The sequence below is a fragment of the Trachurus trachurus genome, assembly GCF_905171665.1.
Source record: "Trachurus trachurus genome assembly, chromosome: 19".
NCBI classification, from domain to species: domain Eukaryota; kingdom Metazoa; phylum Chordata; class Actinopteri; order Carangiformes; family Carangidae; genus Trachurus; species Trachurus trachurus.
The window spans coordinates 7549350-7571027 of record NC_139913.1 but is presented as its reverse complement, the minus strand read 5'-3'; the positions used below and the strand labels follow the sequence as shown (position 1 = coordinate 7571027).

The following is a 21678-nucleotide window of genomic DNA, read 5'->3' as shown; positions in this document are numbered from 1 at the left end:
GTATATAAAGTATATTATTAGACTTACTTTATATGTAAATTTTTTGACTCTGGGGACTTGTCATTTTTCTGTGTGGGATTTTTTAATATCTTTCACTTTTTTTTGTCCAAAGATGTTATTTGCTGTGTGCCACCTATACTTACAGTAAACAAAACCATCAGATTATTAGTACACCTTTCCGCAAAAGAAAAAAAGGAATATTTCATTCACACTCTATACTGCAATGGCTTCTCTCAACAATTTTACTATAGTTAAGTTTCCAGGGGGAACTACAGTACATCTTACTCCATTACATTTATCTTCCAGCTGTTGTTACTAAAGACAGTGGTATAGTTAGGCCTTTACATCAAGGATGAAAATCTCATCTCAGTCATGTCACAACATTCATTATTTCCTCAAGACACTGTTTCTTATCAGGATAGTTTGGTGTGATGATGCATGGCATTTACATTGTTTATATAAAGCGCTCATGCACTGACATAACAGTGTGAGTGTCTTTTGTAAATTGTATCTGATACGATGACATTTTCTTTTCATTCTGTCAGTTTCTCTGTAATTTGGTCAGTCTCATCTTGAATTTGCCAAACCCACTGATCCTCTTACACAGTACCTGATATAAGAGCAAGCAAGAGAAGAAATATCATCTTATTCATACATAATGGTGTCAATATGGCCCATGCATTATTTATGAAGCTTGAACAATCCATTTCACCAGCCAGTCTAGTGTCTCTCATGACCCTACAATGGAAATGTAAGTATATTCATATAGGCACTGGTGTCAGTGACTCTTTTCAAAGGAAAAAAGCTAATGTTGTCAGTGACCCTTCCTAACTGCACATAAATCTGAATCTGCGGTTAGGAAGGGTCACTGACAATAGCCCTAGTCATGCCACTCAGTCACTAAGCATGGCAAATACATTATGTTCCTGCTGTTTCACCCTCCATTCGTCATTCATTTTATTTCCAACCCAATTTCACGAGTGGGGGAAAAAATTGGAAGCATATGGGGCAAAGGGTATGCTATACATTTTAGAAAATAATTGTCAAACGTCTTGTTTGTGTAAGTTTTCCTTGTCTTGTATTGTATTGTGTCCTAAGTTTGTCCATGTAATAGCTTTAAAAAATATTTAAATGGAAAAAATAATGCAAGAACATGCCAACATGGTACAAGAAAAATGTACGACATGAATCAAAATTATTGCAATTTTTGTTTTATGTTGTGTTTACACCCACATAAACACTGAAACATATTTACTGTATATCCAGGTTTTATTTTTCCACAATCAAGAAAACCATACTTGGTTTCAAAACATGACCCTTCAGTTCAATGTACATCTATGCCATGATGTTACATTATGTAACAGCATACAAGCATCATTTAACACTATCACACCTATAGTATATTGTATAAATGAAGTGCAAATGAAAACTACTCGGAGCGCCTTTTATTAACTTGGCTTGTATTTCTAAGAATAATCTACAAAGCAAAAACACTAAAGGATACCTGAGATAATCTGGGAGCAATACACAAGGGAATCAATAGTTTCTCATAATTAAGAAACCATGCCACCGTGATGAAAATCTAACACATTTATACACTGTCTGTGTGCTGAAGTGGATGATCTTGAGGATGAGTCGCAGCTCCTGCGTGGACTTCAAGGACCTCCGCACCTCCAATCCTCTCTGCAAAACAACACTGAAATCAGACTCATACAAAGAGCATCATTTGCAATCTGTGCTACACAGAGTAAAAGCTCAATATCAAAACACATCATTTAAAAGGCCTCTTATCTATCTAGTGGTTGCTTCTTGAACCTTGTTAACTTGGCAGCAACTAGCTAACAGAAAGTAAGACAGATGGTCCGTTTCATGAACACAACAGAGGTAAGGTCTGTAATATTCTGCTTTCATTTAACAAAAACAGTCATTGCAAAGCTGAGTTTTGTGCCAATTCTAGACAAAAAAACAATGCATCTTTAATCTTCTGTTTTACTTGAAGTGACAGTTTTAAATAGCTTATGAATCCACAGCCTTGCTGCCAGGCAACAAACTTTGACACAGAGAAGGGCAGAGGTATAGTACACTATTTACAGTAATTACCTGGTTTGTCATCGCTGAAAGTTCGGTTCATTCTGTATGAGCTATGGAGGTGAATAAAAATGTTAAATACAACAAAGGAAGGAGATTAAAGGGAGATTTAAAAAAGAAAGAAAGTGATATGCCCCCTGACCATGTTGTCCACAGTTTTCTCCCATCCTCGTTGAATGACAGGCCGTGCACTGATGGAGTTGCACCAGGATGAAAAGCCTGGAGCTGCTGGAGCTTCTGATGGTGACCTGAGAGGTCGATGCTGTCTAGAGCTTGTTTGATCATCCCCATCACCAGGTCTTTCTCTGAGGGAACACCACATTACGTAACACCCTGTCATTAGCGGCAATGCTGTTTTCCACCACAGCAATTACTCGCTTGCTGTGGTTAAGTCGAATACCCCTTCTAAATGATGTAATTAAAAAGCAATTTATAAAGTAATTAAACCTATCTAAAATCTAAAATGGGAACTCCAAATAATAAAGCAGCAAATTAATGACTTGTGTAATGGAATATGATAGGAACAGCAAACTGAATATTTTAAAACCAGTTTTCAACAGTCCAACTGATGGTCGTATTAATTAATTTGTCACTTCACTGCCAAGCAAAAATAAAATTGATCAGCAGATAATGATCAGTTCTATAAGCAGTCGCCGTAGGATTTAAATGTAAATTTAATTAAATACTATATTCTTCAGACGTTTCCTTAATTAAATGACTGTAATTAATGTATAAGATCTTTTTTTCTATTTCTTCCACTGGTACGTTCCAGACTACACAGCATGCAGTTATGTATCCCTCTTGGTGACATAACAAAGGCTATTCTGAACACATACATGTGATACACACCTGCAAATTTTCATGTGACTTTCTAAAGAGATCATTACTGTAACTCTACATAATAACAAGAATAATCCACTGAATTAAAATGATTTCCTTGTACAAATTAGCATGTAGCACCGTAGCGTTTCACCTCTTTGTCCTGCGAGCAGAAGCCACTGCTGGACAGCGGACAGGGAATCAGTCTGCAGGATCTGACAAAGAAGCTCCAACACCTAACACAAGAGCACAACATTAGCTTGCAAATCACATGAATTCATTTTTGTACAATTCATTAATTTTTCAAGATGCCATGGTGACAGAACTGAGCTGGGGGCTATTTTTCAGCAACACAGCAAATGCAGTGTTACTGTACCTTGGGCCAAAGCTGTGTGCTCTGGAGAAAAAGGTAAAAAATCTCCTTTAGATATGCCGCAAACCCTTAATCTCTGAAATGCAATATTACATGGTTGTGGCTCATTTCATTCCCTAAAGTGGCAAAGTGACATTTCCTTTCAAACTGTGAAGGAGCTTAAGTCTACTGGAGGAGTATTTCACCATGAGTTCTTGATCATGGAAGGGCTGAGGATAAAGGAGGCGCAGGGAATGGGATCTGTGCTGGTAAGACTTGGAGGATGGAGGGATGATCCTCCCGGTTTCGGCTGAATATTGAGTCTTCCGACGGATAGGTTCTTCCTCAGGTTGGTCCTGGAAGATAGTGTCAACATGGCAGTCTTCCTTTGAGAAAATGATTGTGAAAATATGTAATTGGAGATATAATTACAGCAAATCATCTACCTCTTTTTTGTCCTTTGGTGTTTGAGAAGACAAACTGATTTTTGCAGCGAGCTCTTTCAGTTCATCCCTCCAGGCCTCTGAAAACAGCGCTGCTAATGGGAAAAATCACTCTCATTATTCTGGAGCTGAAACGGATTTCTTGAAAGAAGAGCTTAAGAAAAATAATGAGGACCGTGCGTCCAAGTAAACACACCTGATTTGTTTTTGTTACCACTGACTCCATTAGGAATCGGGGAAAGTGGGAAAGCGAATGACGAGCCAGCTGCTTTCCTGAGGCCGTGGCTTTTGAGAAGAGGATGAGGGAATAATGATGAAGTGACAAACCAATCATCTCTCACCATGCAAACGGGTCTACCATTGAGTCCTGTGGAAACATGGCATACACGGTTCATTCAAACGTTGAGTGAAGTCCTTCAGATGTGTGAGACAATCAAACGAATGCCCTGAAGAAGTAAAGCCAGTGAAATCCCTGCTGAGACTAAAGGGGACATTTTCAATGGAACATCAGGGATGTAACCTACTTTTCTACCAATAACACAGTTGTCTCTTTCATGTGCCAAATTACTATTCCAGGTGCCCATGCAGCCACTTATGAAATATTTCATTGGCAGGTAATCCATAACTAATGTCCAGAAGGGCTGCATTGGCTACTTGAACTTTAAAATAAAGACCCCAATAATGGCCCCCTTTGAGATTTTAACCTACTGTAATGAATTCAATAAATGTCTCTCTGAGTACAGTACGTACACTGAGAATTATTGACTGCATAAACACATTGTTAGTGACAATCGTTATTAACATTCATATACAAAGAGAGATATTAGCATTTTAGCTCTCCTCACAAGCTAGTCGCTAACACTGGATTCATCAGTTTCTACTGATTGTAGCTTATGTATTGACAGCTTTTATGACTGACAGGTTAAATGGCTGTATAGATTTATGGATTATAGATTATGATTATATTTTGCACAGACAATTGTGGACCCAGAGGATGAATTACCGATGTATCATAACAATTTTGGTGATCTTGTAACTAGTGTCACCAATAGGAGGTTGCCTCTGTAATATGAAATGACATACACAAGATGGATTGCTATGAAATTGAGGACAGGCATGTATGGCAACCAGAAAATGACATGAAATACGTTGATGACTTTGATTCCACAGTTTTTGTATCAAATGTTGTCACCTGCTCAACTTTTTAGTCTAAGTATTTTGGGTTAATGGCAATATGCAATTCTTTTTTTTTTTAAGTAAGAGTGTGCATCCTCTTTTAACCACATAATACATCAAAAGAGTATCGCAGAGTGTATGGATTTCTTCTGCTGCCAAGGAGCTTATCACTGTCTGCTCACCTTGAATATGCCTCACCCTGTGTGGGTGAGGGTTGTGCCGGGAGAAGAATGAGTGATGACTCAAAGAACCAAAGCGCGGACTGCTCTTTGGCAACATCTTTGTAAATTCAGGGGTGAATGGCACCTGAGTAGTTTGACTGTGACTCCTCTCCCTGTTCGCTCCTCGGGAGTTTGGACCTTGCATTACCGACATATCTTAGATTGAAAGCTGGAGGTTTCGTCTAAATTTAAAGGAATGAAAAGGGAAAAACAAACAAACAGTAAAGCTTATTTGTGATGCTCAAAATCATGTCCCTAACTCAAATCTAACCAGAGACAAAACAGACACACTCAAGCTTGATTTACCCCATGAATCAAAAGTTACATTTGAATTTCAAATTTGACCAGAATATATGTTTAGAGTTCTGCTAGCAAAAAATCTACAAGAAAGATGACTCATATAAAGAAATATAATTCTGAAGAACCACTTTACCTCAGAAAACAGCCTGCTGCTCAAAAACCCTCGGTACTCAATGCGCTGTGTTGCTTGTGTTGCTTGTGTTGCTAAGAAACCTCCACTAAACAAAAAACAAAGGCATATGTGTGCCAGAGTGACTGACATTCAACCAGTTCATTCACATGGGCTTTTCATATGCAAAGCAGGTGAGATTGAACTATTTTATGGTGTTTAATTAAATAACTGTTTGAAAGTGTAAAACGAATATCAACAATTAAATTCATGACCATGAATCACATTAGATATGGGTTAACTGTGGCATAAGAACATGTAGGTGGATGTGAATGCTGTTCTGGCCTTTTCTAAACAAATTAATATTACATTTTATCTTTTCTGTTCTATATGTGATTAATAAGTGGTGAAATCATAATAGCGCCATAGACAATAATAACTAGCTGATCAAATATATTAGTTTATGAAACTTGTTTGTAACAGTACATGACTTACAATATAACAAACCATCTTTCTCTGAAAACATTGACAAACCATGAACTTGGAGGTTTCTGAAAAGGTTGAGGTCAGAAAATTGACTTTTGTAAATAAGGTAGCCATGGCAAATGCAGCATTTGTCAGACCAGAATGGATCAAAACTACTGTAAGTAACCTGTGTGATCTCTGGCTGCTCTGTCACGCTGCATTAAAAAATCAATTTGTGATTGAAGGTGAAGTTTTAACTTGAAATCCAGCAGCTTAGACAAAATAAATAAATACAATTTCTCAAACTACTCCTGCAGCATCATTGAGTTATCCACTTACTGTTTGAATTTAATGAAAGGCCAAACAAATCTGCTACTTCAGAATAAGAAAGCCAAGGCCCTGTTAGAAAAATTACAAACCCATGAAAGGCTTGCTCTCAAAACAAATTATAGTGATACAGGAAATATTGGATGATATATACTCAAGAATCACAGGTAACCCATATAATATACATAAAGCTAACCAATACCCTCTAAAATATATATCAATCACAGTTTTCCAGCATTGTGAAGCAATCGAAACCCAAGTGCAGTCTTTTGATTTTCCTGCAGTTCTGAGTGTGACACACATCACGTACATTTTTGCAGACTATTTGGCTGCAAAAGAGTTGGCAGAAAACGTTAAGCATTACAAAAGTGGGTCACATCTCCACAATGCTTTCTTCAATCACAATCTAAATTGCTCAGCAGGCAGTAAGGTCCTCATTGTGGACATGTGTAGTGTTCACTGCTTGCTGTGTTTTTGCTCAGGCCCTGGAAAACACCGTTTGTTGCTGTGATATGTTCTTAATAGATGATCTCCTGCGTTTTTGTCTTTTCTGAGAAGACAGACTGGGCTTGACAGGACTAAATAATTCAAATTCTGTTTGTTTATTTCTTCAATTGAATCTGAAGGTTGGTGAAGTGTGCTACAGAAGATTGTTGTTTTTCCTCCCTGGCCTCACTTGAAAGGGTTCGCCTTGGTAGAGCGTCTGCTAACTAAGCTGTGGGGCGCCTTGTCGTTATTTTTGTTTCGTTTCATTTCATTCTCATTTTACATTCCAGATATCTGAAAGTATTACGTTCTCTAAACGTGATAGTAACAGGCTGGATTTCAATTCTGAGCACTTTTTGCCATTTAGGTAAATAAAGTCCAGATAAACTATATATACACTACATAAAACGTGCAAAACATCTAATTTGCTGATGTTCTCTTCTGTTCTTATCTGGTCTCAATTTTGTTCTCAGATTACCTCATAGTTCCATTTTTGCATTGATAAGCTCTAAGGTCACTGACGTCAGTGGCTGAACACTTTGAACATCATGTGTCTGCTGCAGTACAACAGTTATAAACAGAAGCAATCCTCCTGCTTACTTATGGGATCTACAGGTAGTCTATGTTTCATCTCACCCAGAGTCCTAAATGCTTTTGTAAAAAACTTTGGTCATTATTGTTATTGTACACAGGTACAATACAGTACAGGTTTTTTGACAGGGGTTTTTGACATGCGACGGACAGGACATAGGACAAAGATAATGGCACAGCGACAAGCACTAGTTCAGTTTTTAGACATTAAATCGAGAAAAGGTTGCCAGATTTTAAAAAAGATTTCCTCGTTAGCAGACATAATGTACCCGATTTTCTCCAAGCGTAATACACTTCCCAGCTTTCTCAACCACATTTCAAATGTAGGAGACCTTTCAGATTTCCAAGATTGTAAAATTAGCTTTCTGGCTAACAATGTTGAAAGGGAATTAGTCTTAGCTGGACTGGCCACTCCGAACAACACGGTGAATGGGTCTGGGTTGATTAAAGGCCTTAGTGAAAAACTCAAACAAGGAGCCCTAAGAATGATTGTAGCTTATGACATGACAAGAATAAGTGGGATAGTGTTCCTTCTTCACTTCGACACTTAATACATTGGGATGACACATCCAGAAATATTTTCTGCAATCTGGAGGGAGAATAGTGTAGTCTAAGTACAGTACTACCTTGAAATGTATCAAAGTATATCTTGCATTGATTGAGCTATCATGGATGTTCTTAATACAATTCTCCCACATCTCATTTGAGATGTCCCTATACAATTCTCTCCCCCAAGCCTCTTTAAATGGATCCGACAATGTATTTTTTATTCACATTCTGTATGATTCCATAGGTTTGATTTGAAGAAAAAAAAAAAAACGATCTAATGCTACGTGGTTTACATTCATATTGTGGAACACGAGTTTTCACAAAATGTCTCAACTGTAGCAAACGGAAAAAATGGGAAGCTGGAATGCCCGCTGTAACTGCCAGCTGTAACTGTTGAAAGGAGGCCAAATGACCCTCAAAGTGATAATACCCTTCTCTCTCCATTTTGTGGAAAACTACATCATCCAGTGCAGGTTTAAATGCATTACAGCAAATAGGAGAATCCAAATAAACTTTTCAGAGTTGTTATTACCTGCTTCTATATCTTTAAAGAATTATAAATTATCGGGTTATCTTTATACAAGGGCTTCTTAATAGGCTATTAATGAGTGCTGGTAGAGAGGTGCGCTGACAGGAGAGGTGTTCAATTTGTAACCATGCAGGCATCTCCTCCAGGTTATTGCCTGGTAAACACCCCAACCAAAACGAAAAAATATTTAAATGTGCAGCCAAATAATAGGATTTAAATTGAGGTTGACCTTTGATCTTTGACCACCAAAATCAGTTCCTTGAGTCCAAGTGTATATTTAGCTCATGGATTCCTGTGAGGAATAAAGCATATTGCACATGTCGGCCTGGAATCAGCACAAATCATAAAAGAGTTGTTGCAGGATGAATCTGCTTCTTCTTTAGATTCTATGAGGCTTAGCAACAACTTTTTCTGCATGAGGTAGCATTATAGTGGTAATTAAAGCAGCACACATTTTTAGCAGGTGACCTCAAATAGCTCACTGACACCTTCAGATAAATACCTGAATTAGACACAGGCTTATGCTGCGGTGAAGAGAACATATGTTCTCAACTTCACTCATCTTCTGTATTCATATATTCAGCCCAGGTAAGAAATATTTCCATTTAATATAGAGGAGTTGCCTTGCTGTACTTTCAGTCCAGCTTATCAAAATTCATCCTATACTATATACTCCAAAGCACGTATCAGCCTTCCCCGCTGTTTTGGCATGAACCATGTGGGTTTATGCCACTTTCAGGTTACCTGCATTTACTGAGCTGCCCAGTACATCGAACTTATCAGCCACTGAATCTAAGAAAAAAAAAAAACACATTGGAGACTAGATTAAGCTTCCATCCATCCACCCATCAATACATCCATTAGTTGTAGTGTTTATCCTTTAAGGGTCATGGGGAGGCTGCAGCCAATCCCATCTGACATTTATTTCTAGATTAAGTTTCCAATACAAGTCGAATCTCAGGTATATGTATTGCTGCCCTGAAATTTGCCAGTGGCACTATTAAAGATTCTTTTTTTTGGTCAATACAAATACACTGGGTTGTCTTACATCAAAGTTAATGGCATGTTTTTGTCCCCTATTAACAGGAAATTGCATTGTGTTTAGTTTCAACATAATCCTTACTGACATTCTTAGCTCTATTGTTGTTTCAGTGTATAGAAGTTTATACCATTTTTAACTGTTTGCAATCTTGATTGTGATCAGGTGTTTCACCCACAGTCCAAAGACAATCATAGCAGATTGATTGGTGACACCAAATGTGTGTCTGTTGTTTGTCTCTATATATCTTGGCCCTGTGATAGCCTGGTGACCTGTCCAGGGTGAAACCCGCCTTCACCCCATCATGAATAAGCAGTATACTTGATGAATGGATGGATGGATGGAAGGAGAGAGTCATTGTGAGTGTCCCTGGGTTTCACCGATGCAGCACATATAATCACATTAAGTTTTTGATGCACCACATAATGCAGTTGTGCGGGATGGACCACAGCTCTTCTGCACCGGATCTCTCTTTAGTCTTTACAGCTTGGCAGAGGCAGGTAAATGAGCGCCAACTATTGTTAGATCCCCGGTATTAGGCTCCTGTAAAGAAAGGCCTATACTAGACCAGCTCTCCGTTTAAAGGGTAAGTTCTTAAATTCTAACGGTCATGGACCAGAGTAGAATTTCTAAAGAATGTTTAAGCTGGTGATGAGGAAACTCGCCTAGCTTCTAACTGCCTTCGTCCTGACGTCTGTCCCGCTTCCCCAAGCCACTAGTTCTGATAGAGCAGCCCCCCACCCAGAATTAGTAACCCGGCACGCCTGTTAACGGCAGCTTTCCTCTTTGATCCTTGCACTTGTTATTGGCTAGGTTTAATTTAACGGTTTGGAAAAACAACCCTAGGGACCTGTTTATCTTTTGAAGTGGACACAAAACTAGATTAACCTTTAAGAGTCTTAAAGATGTTGTGCACACTATGGCTTAGCTTCTTACGATCATGAACAGCATAACAGTAATATTTGAATTTAAACCTCAGACAAAAAGATGAGGATAACAGTTCTCTTGTCTTTTAGGTTGAATATTTATTGCAGGAATTTAGCAGTGACAAAGCAGCATCAGAGCATAAAACAAAAATCAAAAAATAATTAAAACCAATTCTTACCCTATCGATCAACCCTACCTCTGATGAATAGTTGCCCGATTTACAATTTTGGTAGGATACAGGCTTCGGCTGGCCAGTCACGAATTTCCTGAACCCTTTCTGCTGGGGTGATGTTTAGGGCTGAGAACCCCTTAGAGCGGAACAGCCAACCCCGATAGCAGGGAGTGTGGGGATCACCCGAGACCAAATTACTGAGTGCAGTCTTTTCGGTTGATGGCTAAGTTCTATAAATGCACCAGTTCTCGGGGTCCTCGCAGGAGTAGGGTCTGACTAGCTTGCTCTCGCACCCAGTCCTGCCGCACACTTCTCGACTTCTAGTCGGATCACCTTTTTATAGGCCCAGAGCAGCCAACACTCTCTCCTGCATCATGGGACAATTTCTCCATCATTCTGCACCGGTACTTGCCTTATTTGGTCAATGTGTACTTCCCCATCCTTAACCCCTGCCACCTTTACTCTCCTGACCTGCCTCAGCCTGTCTCCCAGACACGTCACCGGTTCCTAACCTTTGTCTGACTCATCCTACTTCCCCTTTTAACAGGTGTCATAATACTTTCCCCTAGTTACATTTAGCAAAAATAATTTCCTTTAATCATAATACCATAACCATATAAAAAATCATAGCATACATTTGAAGGCTGAGCTCGGGACCCTCAACTTTCCTCGACACTATGCCTCTTCTGCAAGCCATGGGATAAGCATGTGGAGACACTGGGGTAGGGTCGGTGTAGACATGGATACAGCATGCGAGGTGTTGTATTCCTAGCTGCCTGGCCTGTGGTGTTGATGATGCAAACGGAAGTTGGGATGCTGTGTGCTAAAGGAGGAACTGAAATGGTACCTACATGTGTTTCTCATTTTGTTCCAAAAACATCTGCTGTTAAAATACACAGCAGTGCGATGTTTAACTCTGATTGTTCAGTCTTATTTGACTTGTGTGTGGAGCTTTGAAAAAAATGAGACAAGTCCTACAATAAGTGCTGTAATCACAAAACAACTGTAAATAGTTTAATTATATCACAACTCTCCATAGTAATCTATTGACCTTGTGTAATCAATTGTCATTCTGGAGCTCACTGATAGCTATGCTGGGTCTAGACTGTTTGAAAAAGAAATTGTTGGCTAGCTGTATTTACAACAACTTCAGCAACTCTTAAGCATTCAACATTCAAGTGTGTACCCCAGGGACAGAATAGCACTCAGGGATTTTAGCAGTCTCGGACGAGACCTTGATAACAGATCCACTTAAATATCGCCCAACAAGGACGCTTGCCAGCAAGAGACAGGCAGTCAGAGCAGACGACAAATCCAGAGGACTAAGATAGACAGACTGGTCATAACAAAGTCTGGAAAGCTTTATACATGATACGTCTGGCTGAAAATAACTGTTATCTGTCCTCATGATGCTTAATGAGGCATGCCCATGTGGGCGGGTTCAAGGACGACGCGGGGGCAGGTATCCTCAGCAGTGGAGGCACGTGAACAGGTGATGTGTTTACTCTGAAGTGACAGAAGATGCTATTAAGCAGTTTAATCAGATAAAATCGGTGACAGGAGGTGGTAGATGGGGCGGAGGAACTGTCACCATGATGCACCACCATGAAGGTCGTAACTAATCATTTTAAAAGGTAAAATTGCTATGATGTCTTTTGGGGGAAATACAACATAATGATTGGGTAAAAATTGCTGTGTCCAAATGATGTATTTAAGTTCCTGACTGACAATACATCTGATTTTTAAACTGCGCAAAAGAGAGATGACACAGTTTTCTGCACTTTAAACTGTGTAGGCTAATTGAAATGTGACAGCACGATTCAGACCACTTCTTTAGAAAATAGCTAAATCCAAGGCTGAACTCAGGATGGCTTCTATTCACTAGATCGTTTGGGGAAATCATGGTCATGGTTGGAAGTGGTTGCTCTCAAGACAATCACAGGAGAATTATGAATTACGTCCTTTAGCCTTGAGGCTCAGTAGATACATCTGGTAATTTATGTTGTGAATGGAGTTAGGAGGTAGTTTGTGTTTTTCTTTAAATGTGACCGTCGAGGGTAACATTTTATGCTTTTTGTAAATGTGTGTTTTTGTATTTTGTTATTATTTGTGTGAAACTTGGACGTCATGGGACGCAAGACAAATTTCAGAGTGATCTGACAATAAAGTATTATCTTATCTTATCTTATCTTATCTTAAAGTGCGGACATGCCTCAGGTTCAAACAATAACAAAGTGCAATCAGTGCAGTACATTGTACCGTAAAGTGCAATAGTCTGGATAACAGTAAAGTGCAGTAGTCATTAGGTAAACATGTTTCAATATCAGTCAAGTACAGTATACATTCAGTAATGTGATTCTAAAGTACACTGTTGTTATATGCATTGTACCTGTATAATTAAACTACATAATATTTTCACATATTGCACATAATCATGCCTACACTGCACAGTGAAGCACGCCATGCACACACTCACCCAAAAATACCTATTTCCTGTACACATTCTAATAAGCTATAATAATAATACAAGTTAGTTATACCAGATGTTACTAATGATTACGTCTAGTGATGTTAATTACTTTGCCCTGATTTTTATAACTAATAAGCTACTGATAATCGCTCCTAATAATAATGACATCCCTCGACTTACTATTATATCTAATTGGCTATGTTAATAATAAATCCAGCTAATAGTTACTAATAGTGTACAGGTCTGGCTTGATAATAACCAGATATTCAGATGCTTTTTAAATGAGCTATAAGTGGGGCACTCTCTGACTGTGAGTGGCAGGCATTTCCATAACCTACCACCCATGACGGTTAAAGCAGCCTGGCCAAAAGTGGTGCGTCTATATGGGACTGCACACAGTCTCCTCTATCTACTGCTCTAGTGACCTTCGTTGAGGGTTGATTACACAGATTGTGCAGAGGTTTGTACGACAGGCTCCTTTAAAATCAACTAGGTGACTGAAACTCAACAGGTCATATTTACGGAGAATGTTACAAGTGTGGTATGTTGACGGCTTTTTGTCAAATATTTTCAGGGCATTGTTGTAAAGTAACTCAGCTGATTTATGGTTTATGAGACAGTACTCTATGCTCGAGAGGATTACTGAAAATAAAAACCATTCGAGCTGCTGTGTCTGTCAAGTTATTTCTAATTTGCTTAACATTCAGCAAGTGAAACTTTTTAGAGAGGATGCTCACATGTTTCTTGAATGTTAAGCAGGGATCAAGAGTGACTCCAAGGTATTTGAATTCATTTACTATACCAAGCTCCTCACCGTTTTATAACACATTTGAGTTTGTTATCTCTAGGTGGCATTTCTGAACATCATACAGACTGAAGTGATATCATCTCTTACAATGGTGTGTCATGAGCATCAATAAACAGCATGGAGGTTTCAGGTCACTTTATGGTCATATAGCCAGAACACTATAGTCACAACAGACCAAGAAGGGCTAGAGCAGCAAAACCTTTTTATTCAATGCATATATGTGTTTGAAAAGTAGAAAACGCAGGTTTATTGCATATACCTTTGCAGTAAACCTTTCCTCTAGGCTATCGAATATAAATATAGATTTAAAGCTTCCCTCCATCCATAAGGCATCATATAATTACTTCCCATATATGGTACACACACACACACACACACACACACACACACACACACACACACACACACACACACACACACACACACACACACACACACACACACACACACACACACACACACACACACACACACACACACACACACACACACAGCAGCAGCAGCAGCAGCAGCAGCAGGAGGTTGTATTGGATGGAGGAGGCAGAGCGGCATCCAGACGCACTTGTGGGTTAACGAGAGAGGATCAGCTTCATGAACCTTCAACTGATTTTTCTTTTTCTTTTATTGCAACCTGTGAATAAGTTCGTGTCTCAGTTTGGATAGACGGGATATCAGGATGACAACCGACTCAACAGATTCGGGGCAGGGGTCCGCCAAAATAACTCCAGAAGTGCTTCAAGAGATGCTGCAGCTCTACAACCTGAGCCGCAAGGAGTTCATCAACACTTACAACATCCAGCCGCTCGTCTACATCCCCGAGTTGCCCTACAGCGCTAAGACCACCTTCGTGATAATGTACGTGGTTATTTTCGTGCTTGCTCTGGCTGGAAATAGTTTGGTCATCTACATAGTTGTGAAGAAACGGGCGATCCAGACGGCGACAGATATTTTCATTTGCTCTCTGGCTGTCAGCGACCTGCTCATCACTTTTTTCTGCATACCTTTCACTTTGCTGCAGAACATCTCTTCTGAATGGTTCGGGGGTAAGTTTTTATTTATTTATTTTATTTTAATTATTACACCTGCAAACTTATATTCCCTTCATCCTTGAAGCATCTCAGGTAAATTAATCATTATCTCTACGTGAATAACGATGTGCATGTTGGGAAATAAAGGCAGGAGCGGACACAGTCACATGCAAATCCCTGCTCTCTTATTTTCACGTGGAAATGCGACTTCAGCTGCAAAGAAATATCCTTGTGGAAAATGAGAGCAGGACCTTAAATAACCTATAGAAATAGACTACACCTGAAGCCTAATCGACATTACTCGCAAAATAAATATGTTTATCTGGGTGTATAATGATGCAAGCTATACAATCAGAGAAGTCTGTGTCTAGTCCTAATAAACAGGCAGTAAACGAGGCAATACACGCCGAACCGAACAAACAAAGCCATGAAAACAATTAAGTCTGTCTGTGCACAGCATTGATTGAAAGGAAGGAACTTCCATGGAGAAGTCAGGTAGCTGCAGCAGGTGGCAGTACCCTTAAATAAATGACAGAAGGAGCACAGGGGGGGCGAAAAACAGAGTCACAAATTCGAGAGGAATAACAGCAGGAAGAAAGGAAGTGAGCTGCCACTGGCTGGCTCTAACCTGCCAACTGTTTATAGTGTAAAACTGAGACTGAGAGTGAGGAAAGGAAGTGGAGTGTGTGGAGTGGAGGAGATATAATCAAAGGAAAAAGAAAAGATTCCCACAATGATCAATAAATGCATTGCTGAGCTGGTCTATACATGTGTAGCCTGAGCTTTAAATAATGGAGTTGTTGCACACTTGTGTACTTTGCAAAGTGTGGGATTATGATAAAGACACATGCAATTAAAACCTAATGCAATCCTGCTCCTGCAAAAAGACTGAAGTCAGAGGTGTTGATTGAAATTTTTGAGCTTTTAAGTTGCTGTGCTTACACTTTAGTGTGGCACATTGTTACTGTTCTGCATTATTGCATCTCATCAAATGTGAATAAACATGTCTCATTAAGGCACTTTACTATAAAAAGCAAAACAAAAACAAAACACCAAAGTGCAGAATCAGCACCTCTTCAAAAGTAATATTATTTCATTTTACTTTAATTACATATGTATTTGTTCACAATTACACTGTGGTTGCACCTAAAACCAATAAGGACACTTAAAAGAGGCATAGCTGATAGCTGACATTCAGAGTATCATAGCAATAGAAGGACAGCTTGAGGCATGTGTTCCCATTAAAATACGGTCATAATTAGTTCAGCTTGAATCTGGGTCGACTTGGCATTTTCTCACCTACAGTGCACGTTTTTACCTGGGTTTCTGCTCTGCTTCATTAAACATGTGACTGCTGTGTTCAAGTGTGATCAGAGATGGTTGTTAGCCCAGTAATTAAACCACACGGAAGGCTGAACAGCCGCCTTCCTTTTCTGTATTATGACCAAACAACAGGAGTGATGTGAACTTTGATAAATATGCATGTTTTGTGCTCTCTGACTCACCACTTCACTGTTTCATCCTTCTGTTTACACCTGCAGGGGTTCTGGTTTGCAAGACGGTTCCCTTTGTGCAGACCACAGCCATAGTGACAGGCATCCTCACAATGACCTGCATTGCCATTGAGAGATACCAGGGCATTGTCTTCCCCTTGAAAATGAGGAGGCAGTACTCTTCCAAAAGAGCATACAAGATGCTAGGTATTCCATGTTTGCCAGAATGGCTAATTATGCTTCCAGAAATAGATGTGTTTTCTGTGATTGAGGCAACCTTTGTTCTCAGGACAAGTTAAAGGTTGCACCAATTTGTAAAAAGTTGCAATTTTCACATCAGATTTCACTGTGAAATCCTCTGCAAGCTTTTCTGACCTTTTCTTTTCCCCCAAATCACCACACAAAGTTTCTAACTCCAGCTCAGTGCCCAAAGCTGACAGGCTGAGTCATCTTCCCATAAATGGGATAGAAACTGTGCTATTTTCATGTTTTGCCCAACATACAGTAGCAGCTGATGTTAGAACTAGCAACTGTTTATTTATCAGTCTTGATAAAACATTACGAGTTCAGCATCAAATTTTATTCTTTTATTCACCATGAGTCCTAGAGGTTTTAAGCCACACCAATAATTCATTCATTCTCGTCTATTATGTCTTTTCTAAGTAGTTAGCATGCCTGCTATTGCAGCCCGCCTTGTCTGATGGCATCTCACTGTAGCCTCCAATCTACCCTGAAGACATAACATTGCTCAGAGGGCATATTATAGTAAGAAGTCAACAATGCCCAAAGGTTTTACGAGCAAAATTCACACTCACGGTCAGCAGCAGAGAAAGTTAACAACCGGCCCTTTTAAGACTAAACTCCAAAGCACGAAGAAGTATGAAGGGAAATAAAGTCAGTAGCAGAGGATTTTGAAGTGACAGTCTCTGACAAATCCACTACAGCCCTCTTGGCTGTGATTTCATTGTCTTGTGTCATCCTGTTAATGTTCATGTGCAGAACACAAACTCATGACTGACAGTTTTGTGAGAGGGAAATTTAATTGTAAAGCTCAAAGACTCACCGTAGCTTCTCTTGACAGCTTCTGTATTTATCAAACTGCCTGTCCTGTTTTAGCAAGAATTGTATTTGCTAACTGTATTCATATATATCTCTGTGCATCTTGCAGGCCTTGTATGGATGGCCTCAGTGATTGTGGGGTCACCAATGCTGTTTGTGCAACAGTTAGAGGTAAGGTGGTGCTTTTAATGGTTTCATGGTGCTTTTCAAAGTAAATTATCATGAGAAAAAACTGATTCAGCTCAGAAGAGTGGAGAATTGGAAATATCAAGAGTGATACCAAAACTGACTGCATCTGAGAGCTCTTAAAGAAACAAATGGTAGCCTATATGGTATTTTCAAACCATGTGGAATTCAAGGACTGAAACAGTGATGAGGGTAATCATCCCATCCAGATACCTTGTAGCCATTTCCAGTGATCACAATGGAAGAAGACGCTCCCAAAGGCAGTTCAACATAATCATTTTTACTTTACTGAACACGTACTATAGGCTACCTGGTGAAAAGAAGAAAATCTTGCACCGAGTGACTGAGAACTATAGAGCAGCCTGCCTCACTTATCTTAATTGTATTTAGTATACAACACAGTTGAACAAAATGCTGTCACTAATGTTCAATCATCTATTTGAATTGTGTGAAAACACTGGTATAGTCAGTGCCATCCTTTTTGGACTGATAACCACTGAATGCAACATTGCATTTGCAGAGTTGTACTTTGTAGGCACAAAATAACTTTTCTTTAGTCATGAGAAGTCCAATACTTTGTGTGTTGTATAACCTGGCAGATCAAATGTGTCACAAAGCCTCACATAATTACCACCCTGTCAGAGTGGCTATACTGTATGTGGCCTGAATGGTCTTTAAGGACGAAAGCTTTTTCTTCTCAACGCTCTCAGGTGAAGTACGACTTCCTGTATGACCATTACCACGTGTGCTGTCAGGAAAGTTGGTCCTCTTTGATGCACAGGCAGGCCTACAGCACCTTCATCATGGTGGCCCTTTTCCTGCTCCCTTTGGCAGCCATGCTTTTCCTCTACACGCGTATTGGCATCGAGTTGTGGATCCGTAAGAGGGTGGGTGACTCGTCAGTCCTCAACACCATGAATCACAGGGAGATCAGTAAGATCTCGAGGTAAGTAAAGACACCAGTGTGCATCTCTCAGAGAGTCTAGGTGTGTGAATTTTTTTAAAAATAAGTAAAAGAAGAGGGAAACTGGTTGCAGTCCCCTCAGATGTGTGATTACCAGTGTCCTTATATGTTCCTGCAGAATTACAGCTAAAAGCTCACGGGTATACTTCAAAAATAGAGTGCCATCATCGATGTTATTGGCTGAAGCTCCTCTTATCCTGCTGCAACAAGTCACCATGACTGCAGTAGAAGAAACTCTCTCAACACATCAAGTTTACTTTCCTTTTTCTTCAACCTTCCACAGGAAAAAGAAAAGAGCTGTCAAAATGATGATCACCATTGTTCTGCTCTTCACCATCTGTTGGGCACCATTCCACACAGTGCATATGCTGTTTGAGTACTGTAAGTATTTGTAGAGTTAATGAATTTTAAAGTATCTGTGTATCTCATGGCTTTTATTATGACGTTAAGTGCTGGAGTTGAAGGCAACAGGACTTCTTTAGATTCTTGAAGACGTTGTCCCCAACCAGGGTTAAATAACTGAGTTTCCACACTGAAGAACTGAAGAAGCCTTTTGGATGAGAGGCGAAAACATCTTCAAAAATCTAAAGAATTCCAGTTGCCTTCAACTTCAGTACTTAACGACTACAATGACCTGGATGACTGAGATCCTTTCACACATTTCATTGTGACCTACTCTACTCTATTCTCCAGATGACCTGGAAAACAAATACGACGGAGTCACGCTTAACATGATCATAGCCATAGTTCAGGCCATCGGGTTCTTCAACAGCTTCAACAACCCCATCGTGTATGCCTTCATGAACGAGAACTTCAAGAAGAGCTGCGTCTCCACCCTCTCCCAGTGTATCAGAAAACACAACCAGCAGGGCGGCGCTGTGGTGGCGCCAAAACTCAGCGTGCAGTACATCAAACCCCAAAGCAGGGAAGCTTTCCTGGAGTCAGATGAAGGCAACAGCTCGAAGCAGAGCTCAGCAGAGAAAGGCCCTTCAAGCTCTACACATGGAGAGAGCTCCTTGGAAATAATAGGGGAAAAAATCTCCACCATCCAAACAGAGCTGCCGGCGAACAGTTCCTCACAAGTCAAATGAGGAGGAAGGAGGTGACTCCAAGTTCAAGGTGTGGAGCTTGAACCTCCCATTTGCTGTCTATCATTCGCCACATGGCACCAACAGCTGTACATGCATTTGATGTGAAATTTTGAGCCTCACAGTCGTGGTTCAAAAAAACAAACCAACAGATTGATAACACATCCCTGCAGTGCACAAAAGTGTATTTTCATGCTGCTCAGGAGCACAGCATGGGAATGAAGGAATTCCAACAACAGCTTCACTGCATAGACGGAGCAGGGAGCTGTCGGGACCTGCGGTCAGACGCTGATACACCACTGCTTCATCGAGAAATCGTTTCTGTCGACATGTCTGTGACACCTGCAGGTTTCTCAGCCTCCCTCAGCGAGCAGTTAATGATGGTGTCAGTGGGAACTGTGCTCAGTGTCGTCCCAAACACACCACTGTGTGAGGATGTTAGGTGTTGCACAGCCATGCTTGAAGCAGCAAAAGAGCTCATCTGTTCAGCATGGAAACCAATTCAGTTCAGGTTAATTTAATCGCAGACCTTTATTTTTAAAAGGTGACAAATTACTTTTATTTTGAAATTCTTCATCTTCAATCTGACAGTGAAGCACCCTCCATGATGTGAACAGCAAACAGTTGTAGTTTTATTATTTCATGTTGTTAAGTGAAAAGCTATTTTGACTGTATGCAGCCAAACCAAATAGATCAGCAATGCAAACACAGCCTTTGTACAGTTTATAGTAGCGTTACATGTTTGGCCTTTTTCTTTAGACTTTTAACTCAACATTATGCAAAATGTTTTTTGTTGTTGTTGTTTTCAATGCTAGAGTTAATCAGATTCTCTCTGATGCCGTCAGATTGGTTAAAGTTTTTGATGCAAGATTATTAGACTCGTTTTAAAATAGCCTTGTTTTTTTCCAGTAATTTAATCAGTGACAAGATGGGTCATAGCACTTTTTGAAGATAGAGCTGAGCCATTAAATGTGGCGCCTGTTGTTAAACCCACACACTCAAAAAAGGACAAAATTGGTTTGACTTTTAATGTGTTTGCTTAATGTTGCTGTGGGTTATTTTTTGTAACATTGATGCCTAAGCACAGCTTCAGTGATTGTCATGATTTTTAAAAAAAAATGTATTTGGCAACCAGAGGTAAGCTTTTATTCACAGTTCTGTGCACACGGATAATTTAAATGTTATACATTCAAAACGTTTTTTAATGCAGTTTTACCAGTAGGCTGTATTTTTGGCTCGTGTCAAAAGTTTTGTCCTTTGTGGCATTAGAGGTTCTTTCTCACATGCAAAACAGGCTTTTGATGCCAGTGTGGTCAAAATGTTGATATTTCAGAGTTTTACATGAAATAAAAAGATCTGTTACAACTGGTTTCTGTATTTTCAGCATTGGGTTGAATTCATATTCAAATTATTATATTAACAATAATTGATATTGGCAGATTTAGATATATCATTTTAAGAATTTCTTACTTTTAAAGGGATAACGAGGAGTTTTGGAAAGCAAAGTGTTTTCACACTACATTTCCCATGAGCCTCCGTGCGCACGGTGAAATTCTTGGACCGGCGCAAGACGGATGAAAGCGAACATTTGCCCAGAATGTTTTCAAATCATGAATGAAAGTCGGAGGTTCGAAGACGATCAGATACCGTCGTAGTTCCGACCATAAATGGCGATTCAGCGGCGTAATTCCCATGACCCGCCGGGCAGCGTCCGCGAAACCGGAAGTAGGAAATGCTGGGCGAGCGGACCACTAATAATAATAATAACAAAATAACTATAAAGACGAAACAATATATTTATCGAAAATTGACCCATTAACAAGTGTGGGTAACGTAGATTCATCCACATTAATATGAGACTGTTTTATAACCAAATACAAACACCTCGTTGTCCCTTTAATTACTTGCATAACACTTCTTTTTAATGTTTCCCTGGCCCCATGGGGTGTAAAAAGACTGCACAAAGGTGTTTTACAGAATGTTTTCTGA

At 39.6% G+C, this 21678-nt stretch overlaps 2 protein-coding genes across 2 annotated transcripts; one reads left to right on the top strand and one right to left on the bottom strand.

Annotated features, from left to right (window-relative positions):
* Nucleotides 1–1540: 1540 nt before the first annotated feature.
* Nucleotides 1541–5253, bottom strand: tbata (thymus, brain and testes associated; the record flags this gene model as incomplete). Its single annotated transcript, XM_083994839.1, has 8 exons — nucleotides 1541–1683; nucleotides 2101–2141; nucleotides 2231–2393; nucleotides 3062–3143; nucleotides 3466–3615; nucleotides 3706–3794; nucleotides 3899–4069; nucleotides 5061–5253. The coding sequence occupies 8 exons, from the start codon at nucleotides 5251–5253 to the stop codon at nucleotides 1592–1594; spliced, it is 981 nt and encodes a 326-aa protein (XP_083850965.1). The 3' UTR covers nucleotides 1541–1591.
* A 9294-nt stretch (nucleotides 5254–14547) lies between these two features.
* On the top strand, nucleotides 14548–19692 carry qrfprb (pyroglutamylated RFamide peptide receptor b; the record flags this gene model as incomplete). Its single annotated transcript, XM_083994762.1, has 6 exons — nucleotides 14548–14914; nucleotides 16441–16599; nucleotides 17561–17622; nucleotides 18348–18583; nucleotides 18885–18982; nucleotides 19295–19692. 6 exons carry the CDS (start codon nucleotides 14548–14550, stop codon nucleotides 19690–19692), a joined length of 1320 nt encoding a protein of 439 aa, XP_083850888.1.
* Nucleotides 19693–21678: the final 1986 nt, after the last annotated feature.